Consider the following 21,985-nt stretch of genomic DNA (forward strand, 5'->3'; position numbering starts at 1 on the left):
TGCAAATACAGTAATGAGGAAGGGAGCCCAGAGCTTAGCAGCGTGGGCTGTGGCACCTTTAAAATGCCAGGCTGATCCAAACTCATGCTGAGAGAGACCTGCAACGAGCAGCAGGAAAATGGGACCTGAGCATCCTTGGTGCAAGACCCGTCCCCAAACCAGTGAGCTGGCGGTGTGGCAGCATATTCTAACTTTGTGGGGTTTAGCTTGTGGGGTGGAGATCTCCCAAGGGCTGTGTGCAAAGACTGCCCCTCTCTGAAGTGGCCTAGGTGTGCTCCCCAGAGCTTGTCTTTATTGCTGCTGTCTGCTCAGAGAGGACTCTGTCTGCAGAGCTGGCTTGCTTTAGAGGTGCTGGGGAATCTGCACCATTGCCTAGCAGGCTTTTGGGCGTGTTGAAGGTACGAGCCCATTTTTAGGACTCTTCTCTGGCCAAGTAGCAAGGAAAAGCCCCAAGTTGCTAAATGGCTGAGAGTGCCCCAGCGGGCACAGCGTCACTCCCCCAACGCTTGGCAGTGCCCACAAGGCCAACCTAATTAGGGAGCATGACAGAGGGCACGTGTGCAGCCTAGGAAGCCACTGGAGAGTGCACAGTTCAGTCGAATCATTTCTGTGCCTTTTCTTCTGGGTGAGGCGACTCAGGTTTTGCTTTCACTTCTGCGACGTGTCTCGTACCAGGGAATGAGCACTCCCCAGAACCGTGCTCCACTGTGATAGGCCTTTCCGTGCTCTCATCCCTAGCGGGAAGAGTCATTCCTGTGGTGGTGCGGTTTGCGAAGGTGGGGCTCTTGGGCTCAGCCTCTTGTCTTCAGCGATCCAAAACCGTTAATTTCCTCCATATGTCTGTGTATCGGAGCTTTGCCGGGACAGCAGGAGGAAACAGACTGGATCTGATGCTTTCCCTCAGTGCTCCATCACGTGCAGAACCAATGGCTCTGCACCATGGGTCTGTGAGGTGTCTCTGGAGCATGCCCCACTGACACTTTGGGGTGCTGCTCTGTCTTGGTGCCTGATGTACTGCCTCATGCTGATGCATAACGCTGGCTGTGAGGAGTGAGCTACAAGATTCTTCCCCATCGTCCTTCAAAAGCTCAGGGGATGTTTCCCAGGTCACTATGCATGTCACTGGGTGACCGGTCTGGTGCTGCGTGTTGTCCCCAGCGTTCAGACTGCAGTGAGGGCTGGCTGGTGGGATGCCAGCGTGACAAAGGCTACATGGCACTGCTTGCAGCATTGACCAGCTCGACCACTGTGTTCTGGTTTTAGAAGTGTGGATTCTAACCTGTCTCATATGGAAGGTTTGTAGCTGTCTGGGCAGACCCTTGGAATGGTTCTGAAACCAAGGCCTGAAGCCACTCCTGGCCACTCTCCTAGTTAGAGTTTCAGAAGTTCGTTGTACTACCTCTAAACAGAGTAACTCTTGCAGGTTACCTCTTCCTCTTAATTTCTTGTCTGGAAGATTCCACGGTCCGTCCTTAGCATTTGGTTCAAACTTGTGAGTGAACTTACATCCATACTTAATCTATGTGGAAACAAATGGAGAAACAGCTTTTCTCTGGAGGAAAACCTGTTTTTCACCTTTGCTGATGACCAGTCCCTAGGCACAGACTTTAAGAACTTAATTTTCAGTATACATACGTAACTCCTCACATACCATCCATGCATGTTTTGCAATAATATTGATGCCCAGTGTGAGACAGGGTTTTATGAGAGACCTCACATGACACACTTTGGTGAACTTGAATGAAAATACCAGATCGAGGGGATTCCTTATGCACCCCTTTTGCCCTCTGCCACTTGGACTCAAGAGGTCCCTTGGTCACACTGCAAACTGTAACAGCAATGGTCAGACATACCCATCCCATAGAAGGTGGCCAGCAGTCCCCCATCAGTCCACTTAAATGCTTCTCTCTACTTGTTGGCAGCACTTATCTAAGTCAAGGCCAAGCCACTTGGTTTCCATCCAGGTCTGTTCCTGTAGCAGGTGGAGGGAGAGCCCAGGGACTACGCTATGCAGGATGGACGAGGGGATGTAGATCTAAGTGTTGGGCACCTCCAAGTGGAACAGCTTAGCCCCTTCTCCACTAGCAGCTGCATGTGTGTGAACGGGATGGGTGACAGGGCTGAGCCCTGCCGAACTCCACCTGTGAGTGCTCTGCAGCAGGGAAAGCAAGTAACGTCTTTGAGAGGAAAGGAGCTACCCCCCAGAAGGGCCTTTCCATCCGATGCGCGGTTGGATCTCCAAAATCTCATGCCCAATTCTGTCAAAGGCCATTAAGGGGCCCGGTCCTTGACTGGTGCCCTAGGCACATCTGAAATCTTGGGAGAGTCTTTGTCACCCTCTGCACACTCCATAGCGGGACTGTGGAGGGAGCCAGGAGTTGCTCAGGAAGAGGCCTAGCAGCAAAGTCTCCTCTCAAAGCATGACTCTGTGTTTGTGCTAGATTGCCATGTCGCCGGGAAGCAGCGTCAGTTCCCTGACTGCAGTCACAGCCATGAGCAGCGCTTCCATCACTGACCCTGCTGTGCCCAGGTAAGTGGAGACAGAGTGCGTGTCCTACCCAGCCGAGTCGGGCCCCATCTGCAGAGCAGGCTGGGGTTATAAATCGGTTCCAGTTGCAGGCGTCTGAGACACTCTGTAGCAGCGCTGGGCGAACCTGCCTCCTTCCCCCTCAGGAGTCCAGGATGGCACAGAGGCGGCCTGCTTTGTCTCCTGCCTCGGAGTGGTTCTCCCATTGCACCGCTGCTCGGTTGTTTTCCCTGCTCCTCCAAAGAGGAGGATGTGGTTTGCGAGCAGTGAAGAGAGCAGACCCCAGGACAGAGAGGCATTACTGGGAGGCTGAGGGACACTTAGACTGAATATCAGGCACAGCTTCCTGGTGGTGAAGAGTATAATAGGGTAGAAGCCTCAGTGCTTGGGAGAGGAGGGCAAGGACCAATCCTGTCGCGTCCTGTTCTCCTCCCCCAGAGATGGGCTAAACTAGAAGTTCATAGAATATCAGGGTTGGAAGGGACCTCAGAAGGTCATCTAGTCCAACCCCCTGCTCAAAGCAGGACCAATCCCCAACTAAATCATCCCAGCCAGGGCTTTGTCAAGCCGGACCTTAAAAACCTCCAAGGAAGGAGATTCCATCACCTCCCTCGGTAACCCATTCCAGTGCATCACCACCCTCCTAGTGAAAACGTTTTTCCTAATATCCAACCTAAACCTTCCCCACTGCAACCTGAGACCATTGCTCCTTGTTCTGTCATCTGCCACCACTGAGAACAGTCTAGATCCATCCTCTTTGGGCCCCTCCCCTTCAGGATCTGACCCCCTGGATTCTAACAGATTCCCTCTAGCAAGGTTGTGAAGCTCTTCTGTTCAGTCCCTAGTCTAGGAAGAGTGGTCACTCCAAGGGAAGGTCTCCCATTGGGTAGTAGGAACCACAGACCTTCAGGGACGCTGGGTAAACCGGGGCCAGGCACTCCTGCATTGACCAAGTGCAGCAGGAATCTCAGTTCCTGAGCTCAGGGGCTCTCCCCGAACCAACCCTACGAAATCTGGTGCTCAGCTCGTTCCATCTCCCTGTATAGGCCATCTGAGGACCTGACTTTGAGCCCAAAGATGCAGCTGGACCCCAGCCTCACGCTGAGCAGCAGTGGCAGCAGTCTCCAGACAAGTCCTAGGAACCATTCAGTCCTTATTCCTGGACTCCCTGACAAGCTGACCCCAAAGGCCCCTGTCCCGGTAAGGCTCCCAGCACTGTTGCCACCTTCACTTTTGGCACATGGTAACTTTCCCTTTCTTTCCATGATCCTCTGCCAGCTGGAATGCACCAGGGTGTCCCTGCTGGCCCATTCGAGTGGCTAGCAGGTCTGGTTCCTGTTCTTGGCTGGAAGGTGCTGCTGTGCCAGCGCGTGTCGTCACAGGTTGCCTGTCCGTAAAAGTCATGGCTTTAAATACGGGGGCAGCTCTAGCACAGGATCACTTCTCTTATTCCACCATCAGCGAAGTTAGGAGCAGTCACTCCCTGTGCTAGGAGACCCTGTCGCTGGGTGGAAGGGAGTCAAGGAAGCCCCCTGGGGAAAGCTACCAGACACTCAGAGGAAACACAGATGGCTCTGACATTGTCCATTTCCTGTCCAGGAATACACTGAAATCCGAGCGGAGTCTGCTGCTGCCTGTGTTTTGGGCCTCAACAAGAAGTTCCTCTTTTAAAATGTGTCTGCCCCTGCTTCTGTAGGAAAGACCCCATTACATTGATTGCAGCCAGTAAAACAAATGGAAGGAGGAACATTTCCTCAAATCTCTTTCAGTTCTGGAGAGTTTAAATGTTACTTGTAACAATCAGCATGAAATCTTCAACTGGAAACAGGTGTTTTAAGATGATGCCCCTTTAGCTAGTGAGAGAAATGTGAAATCTTAGACCTGGTCCTGCGGGCACTAACGTACATGATTCACCTGTGCAGTTCCCTGGACCTCTGGGACTGGCGGTGTTATGTGCTGAAGTGGTTGCAAACCCTGACTCAGTGCAGTGACACCCTGGTTAGTCAATGCTGCTCCTGACGGAGTTACCAGCACACTGGGAGGACACAGAGCTGTCTGCTGGACAGCTGGTTCTGTGCTGGCGGGTAGTAGGGGTGCTGGAGCAACAAAGGATCAGAATGCAATCAGGCCCAGATATCTGGGGGCCTCCCCCATCTGCCTGGCTCCTGAGCAGCCCTGGAGGGGGTCTCGCTGCTCTCTCCCCTGAAGGCTGGCTGGCATGAGGTGCTGATGGTCCTTGAGATGGCTTATGTGGTTTGGGTCTCTGCATTACAGTGAAAATTGGCTTGTTTATGTTGGTCAGGTCACTCCAGCAAACCCCACTCTGGCTCTGGAGCTGCAGGAAGTGGAGCCCCTTGTGGTAGCCCAGGCCTCACCCACCCGTGAGCGCTCCCCGGACGTCATTTCCTCAGCCTCCACAGCCATGTCCCAGGATATCCCAGAGATCGCCTCTGAGACGCTGCAGCGCAGCTTTGCCGCAGCCCCGGCCGGGCTCCCTGCAGAAGTGCTGGAGCCCAACCACCATGCGGACAGCATGGCCTCAGCCGCCTCGGCCTTGCACTTACTGTCCCCGAGGAACCGGCACAGCTCCGAGCACAGCCAGCACTCCCTGGACATGGCCCCTGTGGAGGTGGACAGGCTGACCACACCCTCATTACTGGAGACTGCTTTAACTCAGGAAAATGCATCTTCCAACAGCGTCGTGAGCCAGCCATGGCCAGCGGCCCCTGACATCACCAGGGAAACCCGGAACAGCATAGCAGACAGGTAACCGGCTGGGCAAGCTTTGCTCTGCTTTACTTGGGGGCACATTCTTAGCCATGTCCAGTTGGCATGTTGGTGGAAAATTGGTGTTTCAGGGCCTTGGCCGTCCCTCCTTTCAGAGCCCCAATAAGCTGCTTGTCTCTGCACCCTGACTTTGTAGGCTCAGCATCACTGTCCCACACCTCCAGGCCAGTTTTAACATTCACCCCTACTCTGCAACAGGGACTCCAGGATAGCAGGGGTGCGCCTGTTTCTTGCCCACTCCGGCTCGAAGGAGCGCAGCACCTTAACCCTTTTTCTAGCTGCTAGCGCTGCACACTTACCCTGTGTTCTCAAAGTCAAGCTGGGGGCTTTCCATCTTGTGCATGACCAGCAGAATAAAGGTTGTGCAGGCCAAATTCTGCTCCTGGCAACACCTGTGCAGCCCTGTTGAGGGGAACCTGATTGGCACTCGGGAGCCAGTTCTGCCAGTGCACAAGATTGACGAGTCTCTCACCTGTGACTGGGCTGCAGAGCCAGCAGTAACAGAGGTGCCAAACAAACAGTCCCTGAAGCGAGTAGCTGTGGTTGATGCAGGTCTGAGAGTACGTCTGCCCAAGCTGGGAAGCATGGAGATGTAGCCCGAGAGAAGGGTTATGTGTAGCCATGTCTTGGAGACAAACTCTTCCAGCCCAAGCAGCTGGGAGTTGTTCCCTGCAGGTCTGGAATGTCTGGGCTGGCCAGATCCTACCTCCTCTGGCAGGAGTGGAGCAGAAGGTCATGTTTTGTCTCCAGGCCTCTCATAGATTGGGAGGCAGCACCTCCCAGGGCCAGCCCTGCAGCCTCCATCCTTCTGAACGAGGCCAGCACCGCTCCCCCGAGTTACAGGAGACACAGCCATCCTTCCACCCTGGAACTCCACACTGCTCTCGTGTCCCACATATCGACTGTCTGGATCCAGGGTGCGAGTTTAGAAAAGTCTTGCTAGGGTGGCTGGTTCTCCTGGTCCCCAGCTCCAGGCCTTGTAACTTGCTGCATTCTACAGACACACCAGTGTCCAGGCAATGGCCTCTTGCTGTTACCACAGGTACAGAGTCTGCGGATCTGAAATACTCTCCAGGGCAGGAGAAAATACAATGGCTGGGGGGCGCGCTCCACCGTAGTGCGCCACCTGCATGTGGGGCAGAGCAGCAGGGCGTTCCTGCCAGCTGCTTCCTGTTCACCGGTGCCCGTCCTCCAGCCTAGGAGCTTGTGCAGTTTTTTACCAGCCTCAGACTGACCTGACATCTACAGACCCGCCCACGCTCTGAAGGGGGGCGTGATCGCACCCAAGCATGTAACCCCCAGGCACCCACTATGCCAGGGCCCGGCTGTCGGACCCCACTGCTTCTGTGAACCCCCCAGCGGTGTGGGCTCAGAGCCCAGCCTGCTGTCAGCAGGCCCAATCCTGTGCAGATAACCAGGCCGGGAGACGTTTTCATGATGGCGTTTCCCTTTCCCCCAGCCCAAGGGATGATGTTGCAGAGAAGCACAAGAGCTCTTCCTATCACAGGCACAGCTACCACCTGCTGCAGCATGACAGCCAGGATGCCAGTGCAGAGCAAAGGTACCAGCACGCGCAGCCCGTTCGCGTCCCCAGCATGGACTCTGTGCCTCTGCCCTTGGCAAGTCTTCATCTGCTTTGCCTCCTGCCCCCCATCCCTGGCACGAGGAAGGCCGTGAAACCTGTCCTAGCCTCGCAAGATGCTATCACCAGGGTCGGAGTGCTCGCTGGGTTGCTCAGGGGAGCGTGGACAGAGCGTGGCTCGTGTCGCTTGGTGCAGTCATCAGTGCTAACCACCTAATGGGCACTGTTTGGTGGAGCCCAGCCCTTGAATTTAAAGCAAAGTAGATCGAGTACCCTAAGGCAGTGCTGTGCTCTCCAAGATCCTGCCAGTCACCACCCACCCTTCAGCCCCAGGGGCTGATCCTCCATGCTGAATTCTCACTGCCTTCAATGGGAGAGCTGCAGCCCAGAGGCCTGGCAGGGTCAGCCCCCCATCCGTGCGGAGTTCAGTTACTGCCTGGACTCCCTGGGTTATGGCACCTTCAGTGTCTCAGCTTGAGAGAGGTGCTGTGCTTGGTCCCCTCCTGAGTCAGCAAATTCCACACTAGGGAGCACTCAGAGACGTCTGCAGCCCGGCCTAATGCAGAGACTGCAGGTCCCATCATGCCATGCTTCATCTTGATCTGAGCAGCCTGGTTCCTTGGGTCACGGTGGAGCGCTTCATGCTGGGCCCTGCGGACTCCTCTGGACTGACGACCTGGGCGGCTGTAGGGCAGGGTGGCTGAAGCCCCATCTTGCTGGCTCTCCCCACTACTGCTAGCAACCTCCTCTCCCTGGTCTTCTTTTGCAGTGACCATGATGATGAAGTTGCAAGTTTGGCGTCTACATCAGGTGGGTTTGGTGCCAAAGCATCTGCACAGCGGCTGCCTGTGAAGGACTGGAAAGCCAAGGTGTCTCCTCGGGCTTCCCCCAAGCTCAAACGGAAGGGGAAGAAAGATGACGGGTACGCTGGGCTTCCAGGGCAGACAGCTGTGGGATTGGCAGCACAGGGTCACAACCTGAGAAACCCGCCAGCCCTGGTGTAAGTGCTGCATTGCCCAGTCAGAGTGGGGCATGGGAGCAGGCTCTGTCCTGCCCTTCCAGTGGGGCTGCAGGCCCAGCACAGGCTTCAGAAGAACTTGTGCTGGGCAGGCTCATGACAATGAGATGGGAGGGGTACGCAGCCTTGTTTCTACTCCTGTGCTGCCCCATGGCAGAGCCGTGCTGCCCCACTTCAGGGAAGGCTCCTTCGGGACAGTCATTCTCTAAATGTTTTCCAGCACTCAGCATGACAGAGCTCTGATCTGGGTGGCTTCTAGGGCCAACCACAGTGGCCACATGCAGTAATGTCTGGCACCTGCATGATGCATCTGTGTTTGAAACTTGAGCATATGAATATGCTCTGGCTGAAACTTGACCAGCTGAAGGGTGATTGGGTAGCGCAGTCTAATGTGCTGCGTGCTGTGTACAGGAAAATCAGTGCAACCTCTGCAAGTGGCGTTCTACCCCTGTGCTTTCATATGGCTCCATGGACTGGTTTGGCGCTGTCCTTGTGTATGTCGTGGCTGCAGACCACAGGCTGGGGCTTTAGATTGCTGGTTGCAGGAGAAGGAGGCAGCGAACAAGGAATCTCTGCTGAGAAATGCCATTTTCCTTCCATGCCCCAGTCCTCTTCAGACAGTTGTAGTGCTTGTGGGCCATACAGGCTGTGAGCCGCCAGTGCATGCCTCCCTCCTGCCAGGTCTGGCTCAACACGGAGTCATGGGTTTGCAGGAGCCAAACCGGTCTCTCCTGCTTAACAAACCAAGTCCGTGTTTTCTTTGTTCAGTCCATACTGCAGCGTATGGCTCCAGACAGTCACTACAGGCACTGTTTGAGAACTTCAAAATGTGCATCTGATTATTTTTTTCAATAAGAAACAGAGAAAACTGCCCCCTTGATGTTTGGGCAGATAACGTCAGGGGAGTGATTTCTCTGCCCCCAAATTCAGTCAAGGCTGAACAGCCTAGGCTGTGCTCATGCTATGTGACCATCAGGGGAGCCAGTGACCTTCAGGCCAAAGGGCCAGGCCCAGTAGGTGCCCTGTGTCAAACCAGCCCATCTAGAGGAGCAGTGTAGGGAATCCCTTGAGTGTTACTCACTAGGGGTGGTAATTCTTGGCTTTGATACAGTTCTGTGCCAACAGGAACTCTGTACCCTCCTGGTGCTCTTGTGTTGGTGGTGGAACGAGAGAAAAGGAGGGCAGATACTGGATGGTGGGGTGGTGAGAGTTATAGGTGGAATCAAAAGCCCACACCCAGCTCAGTCTGTGCTGGTGAAAGACTCTGACCCCGGACTGGGTGCAATTCACATGGTTATGGAAACTCTTCTTTCAATTCCAGGGATGTGACCCAGTCCCCGAGGTCATGTGATCGCCAGGTGAGTCTCAATGGGGATCCGACGCTCCATCACCTGCTTGCTTGTTAGCCAGCTCACTGATGACTTAAAGGAAAGCCTGTCGCAGAGCCTGGGGCCTGTGCTGCAGGCGCAGGCAGGGCGTGCCAGCTGTGCTTTGCTGCTCACTGAGGCCCTGCAGAACTTGCTTAGCTCTCTGGCTTGCAGATGGTCTGAGAGGGGTGCCCAGACTTGGTGAAATTGGCGGCTTCCTTTGCAGCTTACTGCATCTGATTCGCGTATATATGGTCCTCCTTTTTCTGGTCCCAACCTGCTCAGCCACGGCTCTGGTATTTGCTCCTGCATGAGATGAATAGAAATCACGTTGAGTGCGCCAGCAATGGGAAAAGGAGGCATTCCTAGCCCCATTAGGGAAGAGCAGCTCTGGCCTGGTGGAGCGCCTTATCTCTGCTGGTAGCACCTCTGTGTCCAATGGAGAGCCTGCTGGGACCATGTTGTAGAACTCATTGGGATGCCCTTGGAGCACTGTGAGGGCTCAGCCAGCCTCTTGAGTGAGGTCTGCTGTCTGTAGTGCCGGGTTGGCCTTTCAGATGGCTTCCCCCTAGGTTAAAGCCTGGCTCCAGCTGATGGGGATGAAGCACCTCCGTAGATTCCAAGATCAGAAAGGACCAATTTGATCATCTAGTCTGACCTTCTGGATAATATGGACCAGAGAACTTCTCCAAAATAACTTCCCCTTCCTACAGACATGGAGCTGGGCAGAGCCACTTCCCCTCCTGAGGTAGAGGAAGTGCCATGGTGCTGGCCTATGAATGGCAGTGCAGCCCCGAAACAATGCATTGCTCCATCATAAGTGCCTGAGGTCAGCTGTTTAAATCTGGGACTTTCCTCTTCTCTGCCAGCAGAGACCTACATCCTCCAAGTCTTGTAGGCAGCTGCAAGGATCTTGCGAGAGGGGGTCTAGGCTCTGGTTTGCACATCGCCTTTGGGGAGCAAAGGCTTTGGAGTTAGACAGCCTGGGAAGGTCTGGGCAGGGTTCGCTCCCAATCAGCTCAATCTCTGAGGGAACCTGGGACGTGGTGTGTTTTGCTATCTCATCAGTGTGCTCCTGTAAAGGCAAAATGCTGATCCTGTTGGAGATGAGGGGAATTTTGCCACTTGGCTTTCTTGATTCCTGGGACTGGCCCTGAATCATATCCTGGTTGTGTTGAGCTTTGCTCCTTGGCTTAAGTGGTGGGTGAAGTGGCCCTGGGTTTCCCTAGCAGGGCTCAGGCTCTCTGCTGACCTCTGTTCTCAGTACCGATGCGGTGGCCAATGGTGTCACAGCGTATCATTTGTCTGCCTTGTCTGCGAACAGGTGACTGCCGAGTGCCAGGATGAGCTGATGTCCCTGCTGCGGAGCCAACAGAGAGAGCTCACGGAGCTGAGACAGAACCAGATGGAACTAATGCAGAGACTCACTGACCACCTGGATGCTGTGCAGAGCTCCCTCATGGGTCACATGGAACGAGTGATTGATTCGCAGCAGGAACAAGAGCGTATCCTTCTGGCAACCCCTCCTGGGGCCAGCGTGCCACAGGGCCGGCCCTTCTGGGGAGAGCGGTGCTGCAGGAGAGACGTATCTCCCATCAGTCCCAGCAGCCATATGTCTACACCATAAAACCACCTCAGAGTTCAGCAGGTGCTGCTCAAGGGTCCCAGGGCTGGGATGGGGGGCTGCTGTGGGCCGAGGTTGGGGGGCACTAGAAGAGCTGTGTGGAGTCCCGGGGCTGGGATGGGGGGCGGTGCTGTGGGCCGAGGTTGGGGGGCACTAGAAGAGCTGTGTGGAGTCACAGGGCTGGGATGTGGGAGTGCTGTGGGCCAAGGTTGGGGGCACCAGAAGAGCTGTATGGGATTCCAGGGCTGGGATAGGCGGGATCCTGTGGGCTGGGATTGGGGGCACGAGAAGAACTGTGGGGTCCCAGGGCTTGGATGGGATGGGGGGATGTTGTGCAGGGTCCCGGGGCGGGAATGGGGGGATGCTGTGCAGGGTCCCCGGGGTGGGGTGGTGCGGGGTTGGGGGGCACCAGAAGAGCTGTGGGGGGATGCTGTGTGGGGTCTCGGGGCGGGGGTGGGGGATGCTGTGCGGAGTTGGGGGGGCACCAGAAGAGCTTGTGGGGGGATGCTGTGCAGGGTCCCAGGACTGGGGCGAGGGAATGCTGTGCAGGGCTGGGGTAGGGGGAGATGCTGTGTGAGGTCCCAGGGCTGGGGTAGTGGGAGATGCTGTGTGGGGTTGGGGGGATGCTGTGCAGGGCTGGGGTAGGGGGAGATGCTGTGCGGGGTTGGGGGGATGCTGTGCAGGGTCCCATGGCTGGTGCGAGGGAATGCTGTGCAGGGCTGGGGTAGGGGGAGATGCTGTGTGGGGTTGGGGGGATGCTGTGCGGGGTCCCAGGGCTGGGGCGAGGGAATGCTGTGCAGGGCTCGGGTAGGGGGAGATGCTCTGCGGGGTCCCAGGGCTGGGGCAGGGGGCGATGCTGTGCGGGGCTGGGGCAGGGGGTGATGCTGTGTGGGGTTGCTGATCAGCCTGCTCTGCACCTGTTTCAGGTTACTGCTCTTGACCCTTTCTGGAGAGCAAGAGGGAAACATCATTGCTTTCTGTTTCCCTGAGCCCTCCGGTGACCTGTTTGGGCAGGTGGGGTTATAAGATCTAGCACGGCCGTATCCTGGAGTCCTCCATTACCGAAGGCCCAGGCTAGCTCTTCTGGAAGCCGCAGTGGTGCCGGAGATAGTGTCTGGCCAGTGCCCATCACCAGGGGGTAGGAGTGCCGGGATCGGAGAGGGCATCTCCTGGAGGCTGTTGCTCCTTAACATGTGACCTCCAGAGCGGAGGCTGGACCGAGCTCTGACAGAGGGGCAGCAGCGGAACGGGCAGCTCCAGGAGCACCTCTCCCAGCAGCTCTCGCAGTCCCTCTCCACTGCTGCGTGCAATCGCCTGGAGAGGACCATCCGCGAGGAGATGAAGAAGACAGTGCCCCAGTGTAAGTGCCAGTGCTGGGTAGTTTGTACAGCATGGGCCCAGCAGGCAGCTGGGAAGCCGCATGCCGCGGGGCGGCGATAGGTGGCGCAGGACTGTGGATGCGGCATGCTTAGCCCTGCCAGCCTCCTGGCATCACACATCTCTGGAGATGGGGAGCTGTGACGGGCTCACAGGAGCTCCTGAGGGAGAGATGTGCTGCTCAGGAAGGCGTCTACATGCCGGGTGCTATCAAAGACAGCTATGGCACCATAGTATAGACACAAAGTAGAGCGAGGAGGGTTTTTGCATCGCCGTGGGAGCTTCGTCTCCCCAAGCGACGGTAACTAGGCTGACAGAAGCATTTGTCCATCAACCTAGCCCAGTGATGGGCAAACTATGGCCCAGGGGCCACAACTGGCCCTCGAGCTCCCTCTGGGGAATGAGGTCCAGGGCTTGCCCCGCTCTGGCACGTAGGGGCAGCCAGAGGGCTCTGCACGCTGCCCCCGCCCCAATGAGAGCTGCAGGGGTGGCGCTGCCTGGCCACACCTCTGCATAGGAGCTGCAGGAAGGACCTGCTGCTGTTTCTGGGAACTGCTTGAGGTAAGCACTGCCTGGAGTCTGCACTCCGACCTCCTCCTGTGCCCCAGTCTCCTGCCCGAGCCCTGATCCCCCTCCTGCCCTCCGAACCCCTCAGTCCCAGCCTTGAGTGCCCTCCTGCACCCCTCATCCCCAGCCCCACCCCAGAGCCTGCACCCCCAGACGGAGTCCTGCTGCACCCCAACCCCCAATTTCATGAGCATTCATGGCCCTCCATACAATTTCCATACCCAGATATGGCCCTTGGTTTGCCCACCCCTGACCTAGCCACATAGGCAGCAGGCGGTAGGTTGGCAGAGCTGTGGTGCCCAAGGGCGGATTTTTCACACCCCTGAGGACAATGAGGTTTTGTGTGTAGACCAGGCCTGAGGTGATACTGGGTGCCATGGCCCCCTCCCATTGCCCAGCAAGGGAAAAGCCAAAGCGCTCGGATGAACCTAGGTCACCATTTCCTTTGTGTCATGCCCAGGTATTTCCAAGAGCCTGGACCCTGTCACTGGCCAGCTGAGCAATACGATTGCTGCCAAGCTCACGGCTGTCGAGGGGACATTGAAGGAAAACGTCACCAAGCTAGTGAAATCAAAGGTAAGGCCCAGACCAACAACCGCCTGGCCATCCTGCATTCCCCTTCTGGGGTGAGCCACGCGCAGCAGACACGTTACCTGCCCCTTGGTGGGGGCTGAACACGGTTTAGTTGCAAGTGTAGGCAGATGAGACCCCTTGTCAGAATTGTTGTGGAGCCAGGCCCCAGCTCCCGCCAGTCTCCGCTCCTTAGGCCTTGCTGTGCCTTGTTTCCTTGTCCAGGAGGGCTCTGTGTGTTTGAACGCACAGCCAGCGACCATTCCTGAACATGCCTTCGCCTGCCCTGGGAGCTGAAACCAGGCTCAGCTGAAAACAAGCTGGGGCCTCAGTGTCGGGAATAGCCCTAGTGCAGCCAGCCTGGGTCGGCAAGTCTGCTTCTGCTGCTCCTGCACTTCACCCCCAGCCAGTGGGAGCCGTTGGCATGTGCAGGTGACAGGTGGCACGTTTGCTGTCCCTTCTAGCACCAAGGCTGCCTCTCAGCGTGAGCAGGGCAACAGGAAGCCGGATGGGAGAAGGGTGTTTGACACTTTGCGTTGTCATCTCTCTGTCCCTTCGCTCAGATCTAGCCGGGTGGAGAGTGGTGATGATCCGGGGCCAGGGGAAGCTGCTCTGTCCCTCGTCACATGAGTGTTTGGGGGTGTTTTTCCCAGTGCAGTTTAGCTGTATTTTTCCAAGTGGAATCTCCTGTTTCCTGCTCGTTTGTTGAATCAGAGCCCCGTCCGCATCATTCCTCTCTGCTCACGAGCATTTCAGCCGCCTCCAGAGTGTCTGAGAAGCTCGCAATGTCCTGTCAGACTAATCACTAATGAAGATGTTAAATTGGGAACTAACCCCACCTCCTGGGGTCCCCCAAGACTTGTCGCAGTGCCATTTTATTCATTCATTCCCCCACCACACCACCGAAGTTCACACACTGCCATGATCCTTGGTTTATGGCTGTCCAGCCGCTTTCTGTCAGACTGTGTTGATCTGAGCCAGCGGTTCTCAAACTGTGGATTGGGCCAGGGCCAGTATTAGACTTGCTGGGACGTGGGGCTTGGGCTCTGTCCCCCTCATCCCCCCACCCAGGGCAGTGGGGCTCTGGCTCTGGCCCCGGCCCCCTCCCCCGGGGTCATGTAGTAATTGTGTTGTGAGACGGGGTCACGGTGCAATGAAGTTGAGAACCCCTGGTCTAAGCTAACTTGAGTGAATTCCCAGAGTCCTAGTTCATGCTGCTCCATGTTTGCACTCTCAATGGGCAGCGATTTTCCTCCTTCAGCGTTGCTCAGAGTGGGGTTGCTGTGTGTGTGGAAGATCACTGCTGTGTTTGCTCCTCTTCGCTCCTTCAGCTCTGTTCTCACTGCTGCTTGCCAGCTCTCTACACCTTCCTGCCTCAGCTGGAGCTAGTGAGTTAAGGGGGAAGAGCCCCGCCTTTGTAGCCCAGGGCAAAGGGATGTAGGCACATGTATGAGTGGGGGCATTGCCAGCAGATCGAGAGACATTATAATTCTTCTCTATTTGACATTGGTGAGGCCTGATCTGGAGTAGTGTGTCCAGTATTGGTCCCCCCACTACAAGAAGGATGTGGAAAAATTGGAAAGAGTCGAGCAGAGGACAACAAAAATGATTAGGGGGTTGGAGCACATGACTTATGAGGAGAGGCTGAGGGAACTGGGATTGTTTAGTCTGCAAAAGAGAAGAAATGGGAGGGGATTTGATAGCTGCTTTCAACTCCCTGAAAGGGGGTTCTAAAGAGGACGGATCTAGACTGTTCTCAGTGGCAACAAATGACAGAACAAGGAGTGATGGTCTCAAGTTGCAGTGGGGGAGGTTTAGGTTGGATAGTAGGAAATACTATTTCACTAGGAGGGTGGTGAAGCACTGGAATGGGTTACCTAGGGAGGTGGTGGAATCTCCTTCCTTAGAGGTTTTTACGGTCAGGCTTGACAAAGCCGTGGCTGGGATGATTTAGTTGGGATTGGTCCTGCTTTGAGCAGGGGGTTGGACTAGATACCTCCTGAGATCCCTTCTAACCCTGATATTCTATGATAGGGGGTGGGGGGTTAACTGCTTCTGGTTGCCCAGGGGCTTGCAGATGTGCAGGGGGAGGCGAAGTGCCTCCATCCTAGGTGTGCAGCAGGAAAATGCTAAGCTCAGGGTCTCGTGTGTTCTTGCAAGAATCTGACAGATGCCATTGCGAGGGCAGCTGCGGATGCTCTGCAGGGGCCCATCCAGTCGGCGTACAGGGAGGCATTCCAGAGCGTCGTGTTGCCAGCGTTTGAGAAGAGCTGCCAGTCCATGTTCCAGCAAATCAACGACACCTTCAAGCAGGGGACACAGGAATGTGAGTCCTGTTGGAAACAGAGATCTGCCCTCATGTAGTGAGGATCCTCGTCAGAGAGCTTTATGGAGAATTACTGCTCCTCATGGCCGCTCCATGAGGAAGGGAAGTATAATCCCGCTTCTACAGATGGGGAAACTGAGAAAGGGGTGAGGGGAGCTTGGAGAGAACATTAAGAGCTCAGATTAGATCTGGGTTGTGCCTGGTTCCCAGTCCCATCTCAGACTGCTGGGCCTTGTCTTTAGTTCTGCCGGCAGATTAGCCCCATTGTACCAGCCATTTCTCTTGCTCAGCTGCAGGGCAGGACTGTGTCCACGCTAGACCCTATCTGTCAGGATGCTGCAGGAGGAAGTGAGCTCCCCTGGGCACCCCAGGATGGCTGGGGGGACTGTGCAGCGTTTCACAAGGGGCTCTTGTCCCCGCCTATCTGCACCCCCCAGCGAGCTGAGCCCTGGAGCTTGCTCCGTGGCGTGCTCCTCCAACCCCAGCTCACGGGCAGTGCTTGACTCCAGCCATTCGCCCAGCAACACGTTCCCCAGGCTGGCAGGACCCCTCCCTTCCCTTGCGAGCTCTCAAAGGCTGCTGCTCCTTTGCAGAGCTTGCGTCCCCATTGCCTCTGATCAGACCATCCTCTGAACCACAAAATCAGTCACGAAATAGCCCCCCTGATCTCTGCAGGCCTCCCCGCTCCAGCTTGGGAAATGTCCCCGGTGCCTGTCCTGTGGCCTTATCGGGCTGTAGTTTACACCCTGCCAGAACAACCCAGCAAAGCCCAGCCAGTCAGAACCTATCGGGTTCGCTGTTCTGCTAGGCACATGGCCCTTTGCTCCTGATGGGGAGGAGGCTGGCGTTCACAGATCACATGCATGGTTTAGTAGCCCCCTAGTGGCTGGGCTCTGCTGGGGGTGGCCTGGAGATTGGCAGCCCTCTGAAGGACTGTTTGGCTGTTGCAGATATCCAGCAGCTCGAGACTCACATGAAGAACAAGAAGGCACGAGAGCAGGAGGCCCGAGACTCTTTGCTGGGCCAGCTCCGGCAGCTGATCAGCACCTTCCAGAGCAGCACAGATCAGCTGGCCTCCACCATCACCACCAGCGTGCACACCGAGGTGCAGCATCAGTTGCACGTCATTGTGGGCAAGTAAGTCGGGCCTTGGTCGGGGGCTTCCTCTGGGTTGGATGGGCAGGAGGAACAGGCAGGGGCAGTGGGGGAGGGATGTGCCGGAGAGCCGGCTTGTGGCTCACTCCGTAACCTGCAGCTGCTCTTTGTTCTGAACGGAGGCTTGGTCCCTGGCATGCACACACTGCCACTGGGGCACACCCTGGGCACAGCCACTCCCTTCCACAAGGACTCTGATTTGACGCTGCTCTTCACAGCGTCTTCGTGATGCGCCATGTCCTCAGCCAGCCTGAGGGATTCCTCTCTCCCTCCCCGTGCTGCAGCAGCGCGTGCCTTGGCATCTAGGGGGACCCCAGGAGTGAAGCAAACTTGAGGATCGGCTTGCCCAGCTGCGACTCTCGCTGTCGAGAGTCCTGGAGGGCAGTGTCCCTGCGTGTTTCCAGCCAGCACAGCATGTACTTTGCCTGAGAGTGGATTCTCCTGGGTTCCAGGAATCTCCGCTGGTCTGATGTGGCTGCAGCTGGCCAGAGTTTGGCCTTTTATGCCCATTTTGAGCTGGGGCCCGAGTCCCGGCAGACAAGTGTCCACACACATCTCAGAGAGCACCCTCTGCATTGGCACTAACTCTCCCCTATCAAGGGCTTGAGTGGAGACTTGGCCCCCCAGCATCTAGCCCAGCTGTGTGTGGTGGGACTGCTTGGGCAGGGATCTCCACCACCTGTTCAAACATCTGATCCCTAATGAATGCTGCTTCTGCAGATTCCTAGCCCCAGGGCACCTGTGCAGGGGCTCTGCCGAATTCCAGGGGCTGGGTACGGATTTGGTCCAGGTACTTCAGTGTCTGTGCCTAGGCACCGAAGCACTTCATGTTAACCCTTGGGGCTCATGCAAACGTAAACCGTGAAAAGCGCCTATGCTAATAGCTGGAGCCCTGCTTGACCAGTGTGAGAGCAGCGAAATCCCTGGCAGCTCCCTCCTGTTCTCATGCCTCCCTCTGTTTCTAGCATGCAGGACTCTATTCTGACCCAGGTGCAGAGGGTCATCAAGGGAGAGGTGAGCCTGGCCATGAAGGAGCAGCAAGCAGCCGTCACCTCAAGCATCGTGCAGGCGATGCGCTCTGCAGCAGGCACGCCCATCCCCTCTGCTCACCTGGACTTCCAGGCTCAGCAGACTCACGTCCTGCAGCTGCTGCAGCAGGGCCGCCTCAACCAGGCTTTCCAGCAGGTACGCAGGCTGACAGTAGGCCTGATCCTCCCAGAGGCACCAAGATGTGTCCCCTGGCTCTGCCCAGCTGAGGAGATGCCCCCTTGTTCTGCTGTAGCTCCTCAGGAGCCAGGCTTTGCTAAGACTCCCTGGGGTCGGCAGCTCTGGCCACTGCAGCATTGTGGAACCAGTGCTTCCCATTCTGACAGCACTGGGGTGGGGCAGGCAAAGGGTTAACTGAAGCCTTGTAGTGCTGTGTATTAAAGCAGTTGATGTGCTTGACCCCTGTTACTCTGCCACTGAGCCAGCAGGGGGCGCAGAACTGTTGTGTACAGATTCCTCTTCTGGTCCCACATGGGATCTGAGCACCATGCTACCCTGTGCCAGGCCCCACAGGTCTGGTTTTCCCCCGCCCTGTGCTCTGAACAAATGCAGGCCATGCTCATGGTGTTCCTGGGAGCAAAGGGCTAAATGCAAGGATGGTGGAAGCAGTGCGCCGAGCAAGCTCCCCACGCAGCGGTGCTGAGGCCTGCAGTCTCAATCTGCTGCTCCAGTCTTGGGGCTCCTGAATGCCATGGGTGGTGCAAGGTCCTTTCAGCTGGTGTATTGAGTGTTCTGAGACCTCTGGGCAGGAAGGCTGGCGTTCAGCTATGCCCCAACATGCATCAGGGCCTTGTCCCTCCATTGTGGTGCTCCGCAGTCCCCCTCCACCCCACACATCTCTAAATACGTGTGTCTCGTAGGCTCTCACGGCAGCTGATCTGAACCTGGTCCTATACGTCTGTGAGACGGTGGATCCTCAGCAGGTGTTTGGACAGCACCCATGTCCGCTCTCCCAGCCCGTCCTCCTGTCTCTCATTCAGCAGCTCTCCTCGGATCTGGGCACCCGCACCGAACTGAAACTGAAGTGAGTGTCTTTCTGCTTCGCCCTGCCCCACCCCTAGCGACAGGAATACCAGCGTGTGTTGGTTGTAGACACGTACCAGGCAGTGCTCATTCTGAGGAACAACTCGAACTCCTCAGGCATGTCACTGGCTTCTCAGCTCAGGACATCGTTGTGGACAGCTCAGCGAGAGGCTCTGCTCAGAGCACGGACACAGTGAAAACTAAGGGCTACTCAGCCATAGGGTTTGCTTTAGCTTCCATCACCGCTGTCCTAATTGCTGAGCTGGGCTGTTGGCTGAGGGTGTGTCTGAAGATGGGAGGCTCTAAGCCAGTGATGTGCCCTCCTGGTCACCCCATGGGCTTAGCCCCAGCTGGGCAGTCTCCAGGGCCGGGCTCCTGGATTCTGGGGCACTTCACTGTCACAGCCTGGAGGTTCAGCAATATGAAAATGTGGAGGTGTCGGTTGAACTGAATCCACTAATGAACAGGACACTCAGCACAGTTCGTCTGGGCTGATTTGATAGTTAATATAACTTTACGCTGCCCCGTGAGCATTAATTTCCATGTGCCGATGGTGCCTGGAGGGAGGGTGGGTTGGTAGCAGTTTGGGACTGGGGGTGTTTTTACTAAAGTGCTCCACAGTGAAGTCGTCAACACTTTCGTGTAAAACTGACATCTTCAGGTTTCAGAGTCAACGTCCCACTTAGCCTGAAGCAGTGACTCTCAGGGGTGGGAACTGGCTCTAGGACAGCAGAGATCCTGGAGCAGAGAGGAGCTGAGTCCATGACTGCAGAGCAGCAGGGCACATGGCCTGAAATAAAAGCCCTTGAGAAGGGCAACAGAAACGTCTGGAAGCCTGGGAAGGCAAATTCCCCTAGGACTTGATAGAGGGACTTTGAAAAGGGAGATCTAGCCACCGATTCCCACAACAGTCCTAAGTTGGCCGCAATGGGAGGACACATTTAAAGTGCTGTCTGGGTCGAGGTGATTTGATGATAGTCCTGCTGCCTATTTCCAGTTTAATCGGCTTTCACCCTTCGCTCCCTGTATTGGGCTTGAGAGCTGGGTAGGTCACATGTTGCCCCAGTGCCAAATAAATCTCTCATTCTGCTTGATGCAGTGGAAACCACCACTGACAAAACCCTTTGTGCTTTATCGCCCCGGCACAATGTACAGCCCAGGCAGCAGTCTCGCCTGTGAGTCAGAGCGACCGTGCTGCACATGGAGTGCTGGGAGCTGTCTGCCAGCTGCCCCGTCTGCTGAAGTGGGGGGCAGCCTTGGACGCCTTGCGAAGAGGCAGATCAGGAGCTGGCACCTGAGCCGGGGCAGGCGAGACAGGAGGGGCCTGCACATTCCCTGGCTGGGGCTGCGCACTACGTGGAGTCATAACTTGGGCTTTCCTTTCTTCCCTCAGTTACCTGGAGGAGGCAGTGATGCACCTGGACCACAGCGACCCCATCACCCGAGACCACATGGGGTCGGTCATGAACCAGGTGCGGCAGAAGCTCTTCCAGTTCCTGCAGGCGGAGCCCCATAACACCCTGAGCAAGCCGGCCCGTCGCCTCATGATCATGCTTCAGGGCTTGGTCACCCCCAGCATGACCTAACGGCGCCCGGCTGCCCTGCGGGGGCGCCCGGCTGCCCTGCGGGGGCGGTAGTTACTAACCCCATGTGGCTTCTGTTAAGAGCTCTTGCCAGGTAAATGTGTGGTGTCGCTAAGGCTAACGCCAGCTGTGTATAGCCCCAAATAATCACTCCACGCGCACTTGGCTTCTTTTCTTAAACAGCCTCTTCTGGGAGCGCTAGGCCTCAGCACCCACCCCATCTGTCCCCGAGTCGTCACCACCTGGTCACGCAGCAGCGCGACCATTCCATTTCTTCCCCTTTAGCTGGGCATTGGCTCCCAGGAGTGGAGGAGAGGGGAGCAGGGGTGGGGCTGTGAGCTGGGCACGCATTTCTCACTCCTGGGAGGCGGTCCCAGGCTGAAGTCCATGAGCCCACAGAATCCTTCCCAGCCAGATACGGAGGGGGTGGTTTCTGTTAGCCCCTGGGTACTAGTCTAGCAGCAAGAAGCCTGGCTAGTCCCCCATGCAGGGCGAGTCGGGCACCAGCAGGGGGCAGTGTGTGCATATCTACATCGATTCTGAAGGGCGGGCCAAGCAGGGCTCTGGGGCAGGTTGGTCAGGGAGCATCATGCTGTGAGCCCCTCCAGGCTGTTCGTTCCGCACATCCATGGATCAGACCTCTCATTAGTTCGAATTTTACACCTGTTTTTTTCTTTTTATCTAAAATTTGAATCTTTCTTTTTTGAATAACATTAAGAAATGTTCAATAAACAACTTTTGGAGAAAAACCGAGCTGCTGGCTCTGCCTCTGTTCTCATCCCTTTGCACGACGTCTCAGGGCAGCTTCTCCCCTGTTGGGTGGAGGGACTCTAAGGAGGGAGGCAGTGGGATCTAGTGGCTGCAATGCGGGAAAGGGGGCCAGGACTCCCGGGTTCTCTTCCTGGCTCTGCCTCCAACTTGCTGTTCAACTAGCTTTGACCTGCCTGATCAAAGCCACTAGTGCGATGGGGACAAGACCTTGCTCCAAGGAAGCGGCCCATTGATTGCGATCTGTGAAGTGCCTGATAGCAACTGCGTCACTGTAATTTAGAGCTTGGCTGCTCTGGTGCTGCCCTGTGCTCAGGAACAGTGGCTGGGTCCAGGAACGCCCTCTGGGGCAGGGCTGTGTCTCCGTCAGGCCCCTACAGCTGCGGAAGAACAGTTCATCAGCCTTGGGGCTCGTCTACCCTTGAAGCAGCAGAGCTGCAACATTTCAGTGTAGACGCTCCCTGTGCCAGTGGGCGGGAGAGGAGGCCTCTCCTGTCAGTGTAGTTAATCCACCTCCCCGAGAGGCAGTAGCTAGGTCAATGAGAATTCTTCCATCAATAGTGGTGTCTACACTAGGGATTAGGTCAGTTTAACTAAGCTGCTCCAGGGTGTGGATTGTTCACACCCCTGAGTGACATAGCTAGGTCAACCTAATGTTTAGTGT

At 56.2% G+C, this 21,985-nt stretch overlaps 1 protein-coding gene across 3 annotated transcripts in view; it reads left to right on the forward strand.

The window, feature by feature from the left end:
• EDC4 (enhancer of mRNA decapping 4) overlaps nt 1-21,306 on the forward strand; it is a 62,957-nt gene extending 41,651 nt beyond the window's left edge. For 2 of the 3 annotated variants that reach the window (XM_030581678.1, XM_030581680.1), the window contains 14 exons: nt 2,442-2,530; nt 3,574-3,727; nt 4,830-5,293; nt 6,774-6,875; nt 7,666-7,896; nt 9,236-9,272; nt 10,606-10,786; nt 12,110-12,265; nt 13,310-13,425; nt 15,580-15,745; nt 16,696-16,882; nt 17,866-18,085; nt 18,808-18,971; nt 20,364-21,306. In XM_030581678.1, coding sequence (XP_030437538.1) covers nt 2,442-2,530; nt 3,574-3,727; nt 4,830-5,293; nt 6,774-6,875; nt 7,666-7,896; nt 9,236-9,272; nt 10,606-10,786; nt 12,110-12,265; nt 13,310-13,425; nt 15,580-15,745; nt 16,696-16,882; nt 17,866-18,085; nt 18,808-18,971; nt 20,364-20,556 — 2,460 coding nt within the window. In that variant the 3' untranslated portion in view covers nt 20,557-21,306. The remainder of the gene's footprint in view (nt 1-2,441; nt 2,531-3,573; nt 3,728-4,829; nt 5,294-6,773; nt 6,876-7,665; nt 7,897-9,235; nt 9,273-10,605; nt 10,787-12,109; nt 12,266-13,309; nt 13,426-15,579; nt 15,746-16,695; nt 16,883-17,865; nt 18,086-18,807; nt 18,972-20,363) is intronic. The other variant, XM_030581679.1, reaches the window with a different exon arrangement.
• The last annotated feature ends 679 nt before the right edge of the window (nt 21,307-21,985 follow it).

Source organism: Gopherus evgoodei, chromosome 12 (genome assembly GCF_007399415.2).
Source record: "Gopherus evgoodei ecotype Sinaloan lineage chromosome 12, rGopEvg1_v1.p, whole genome shotgun sequence".
Taxonomy (NCBI): domain Eukaryota; kingdom Metazoa; phylum Chordata; order Testudines; family Testudinidae; genus Gopherus; species Gopherus evgoodei.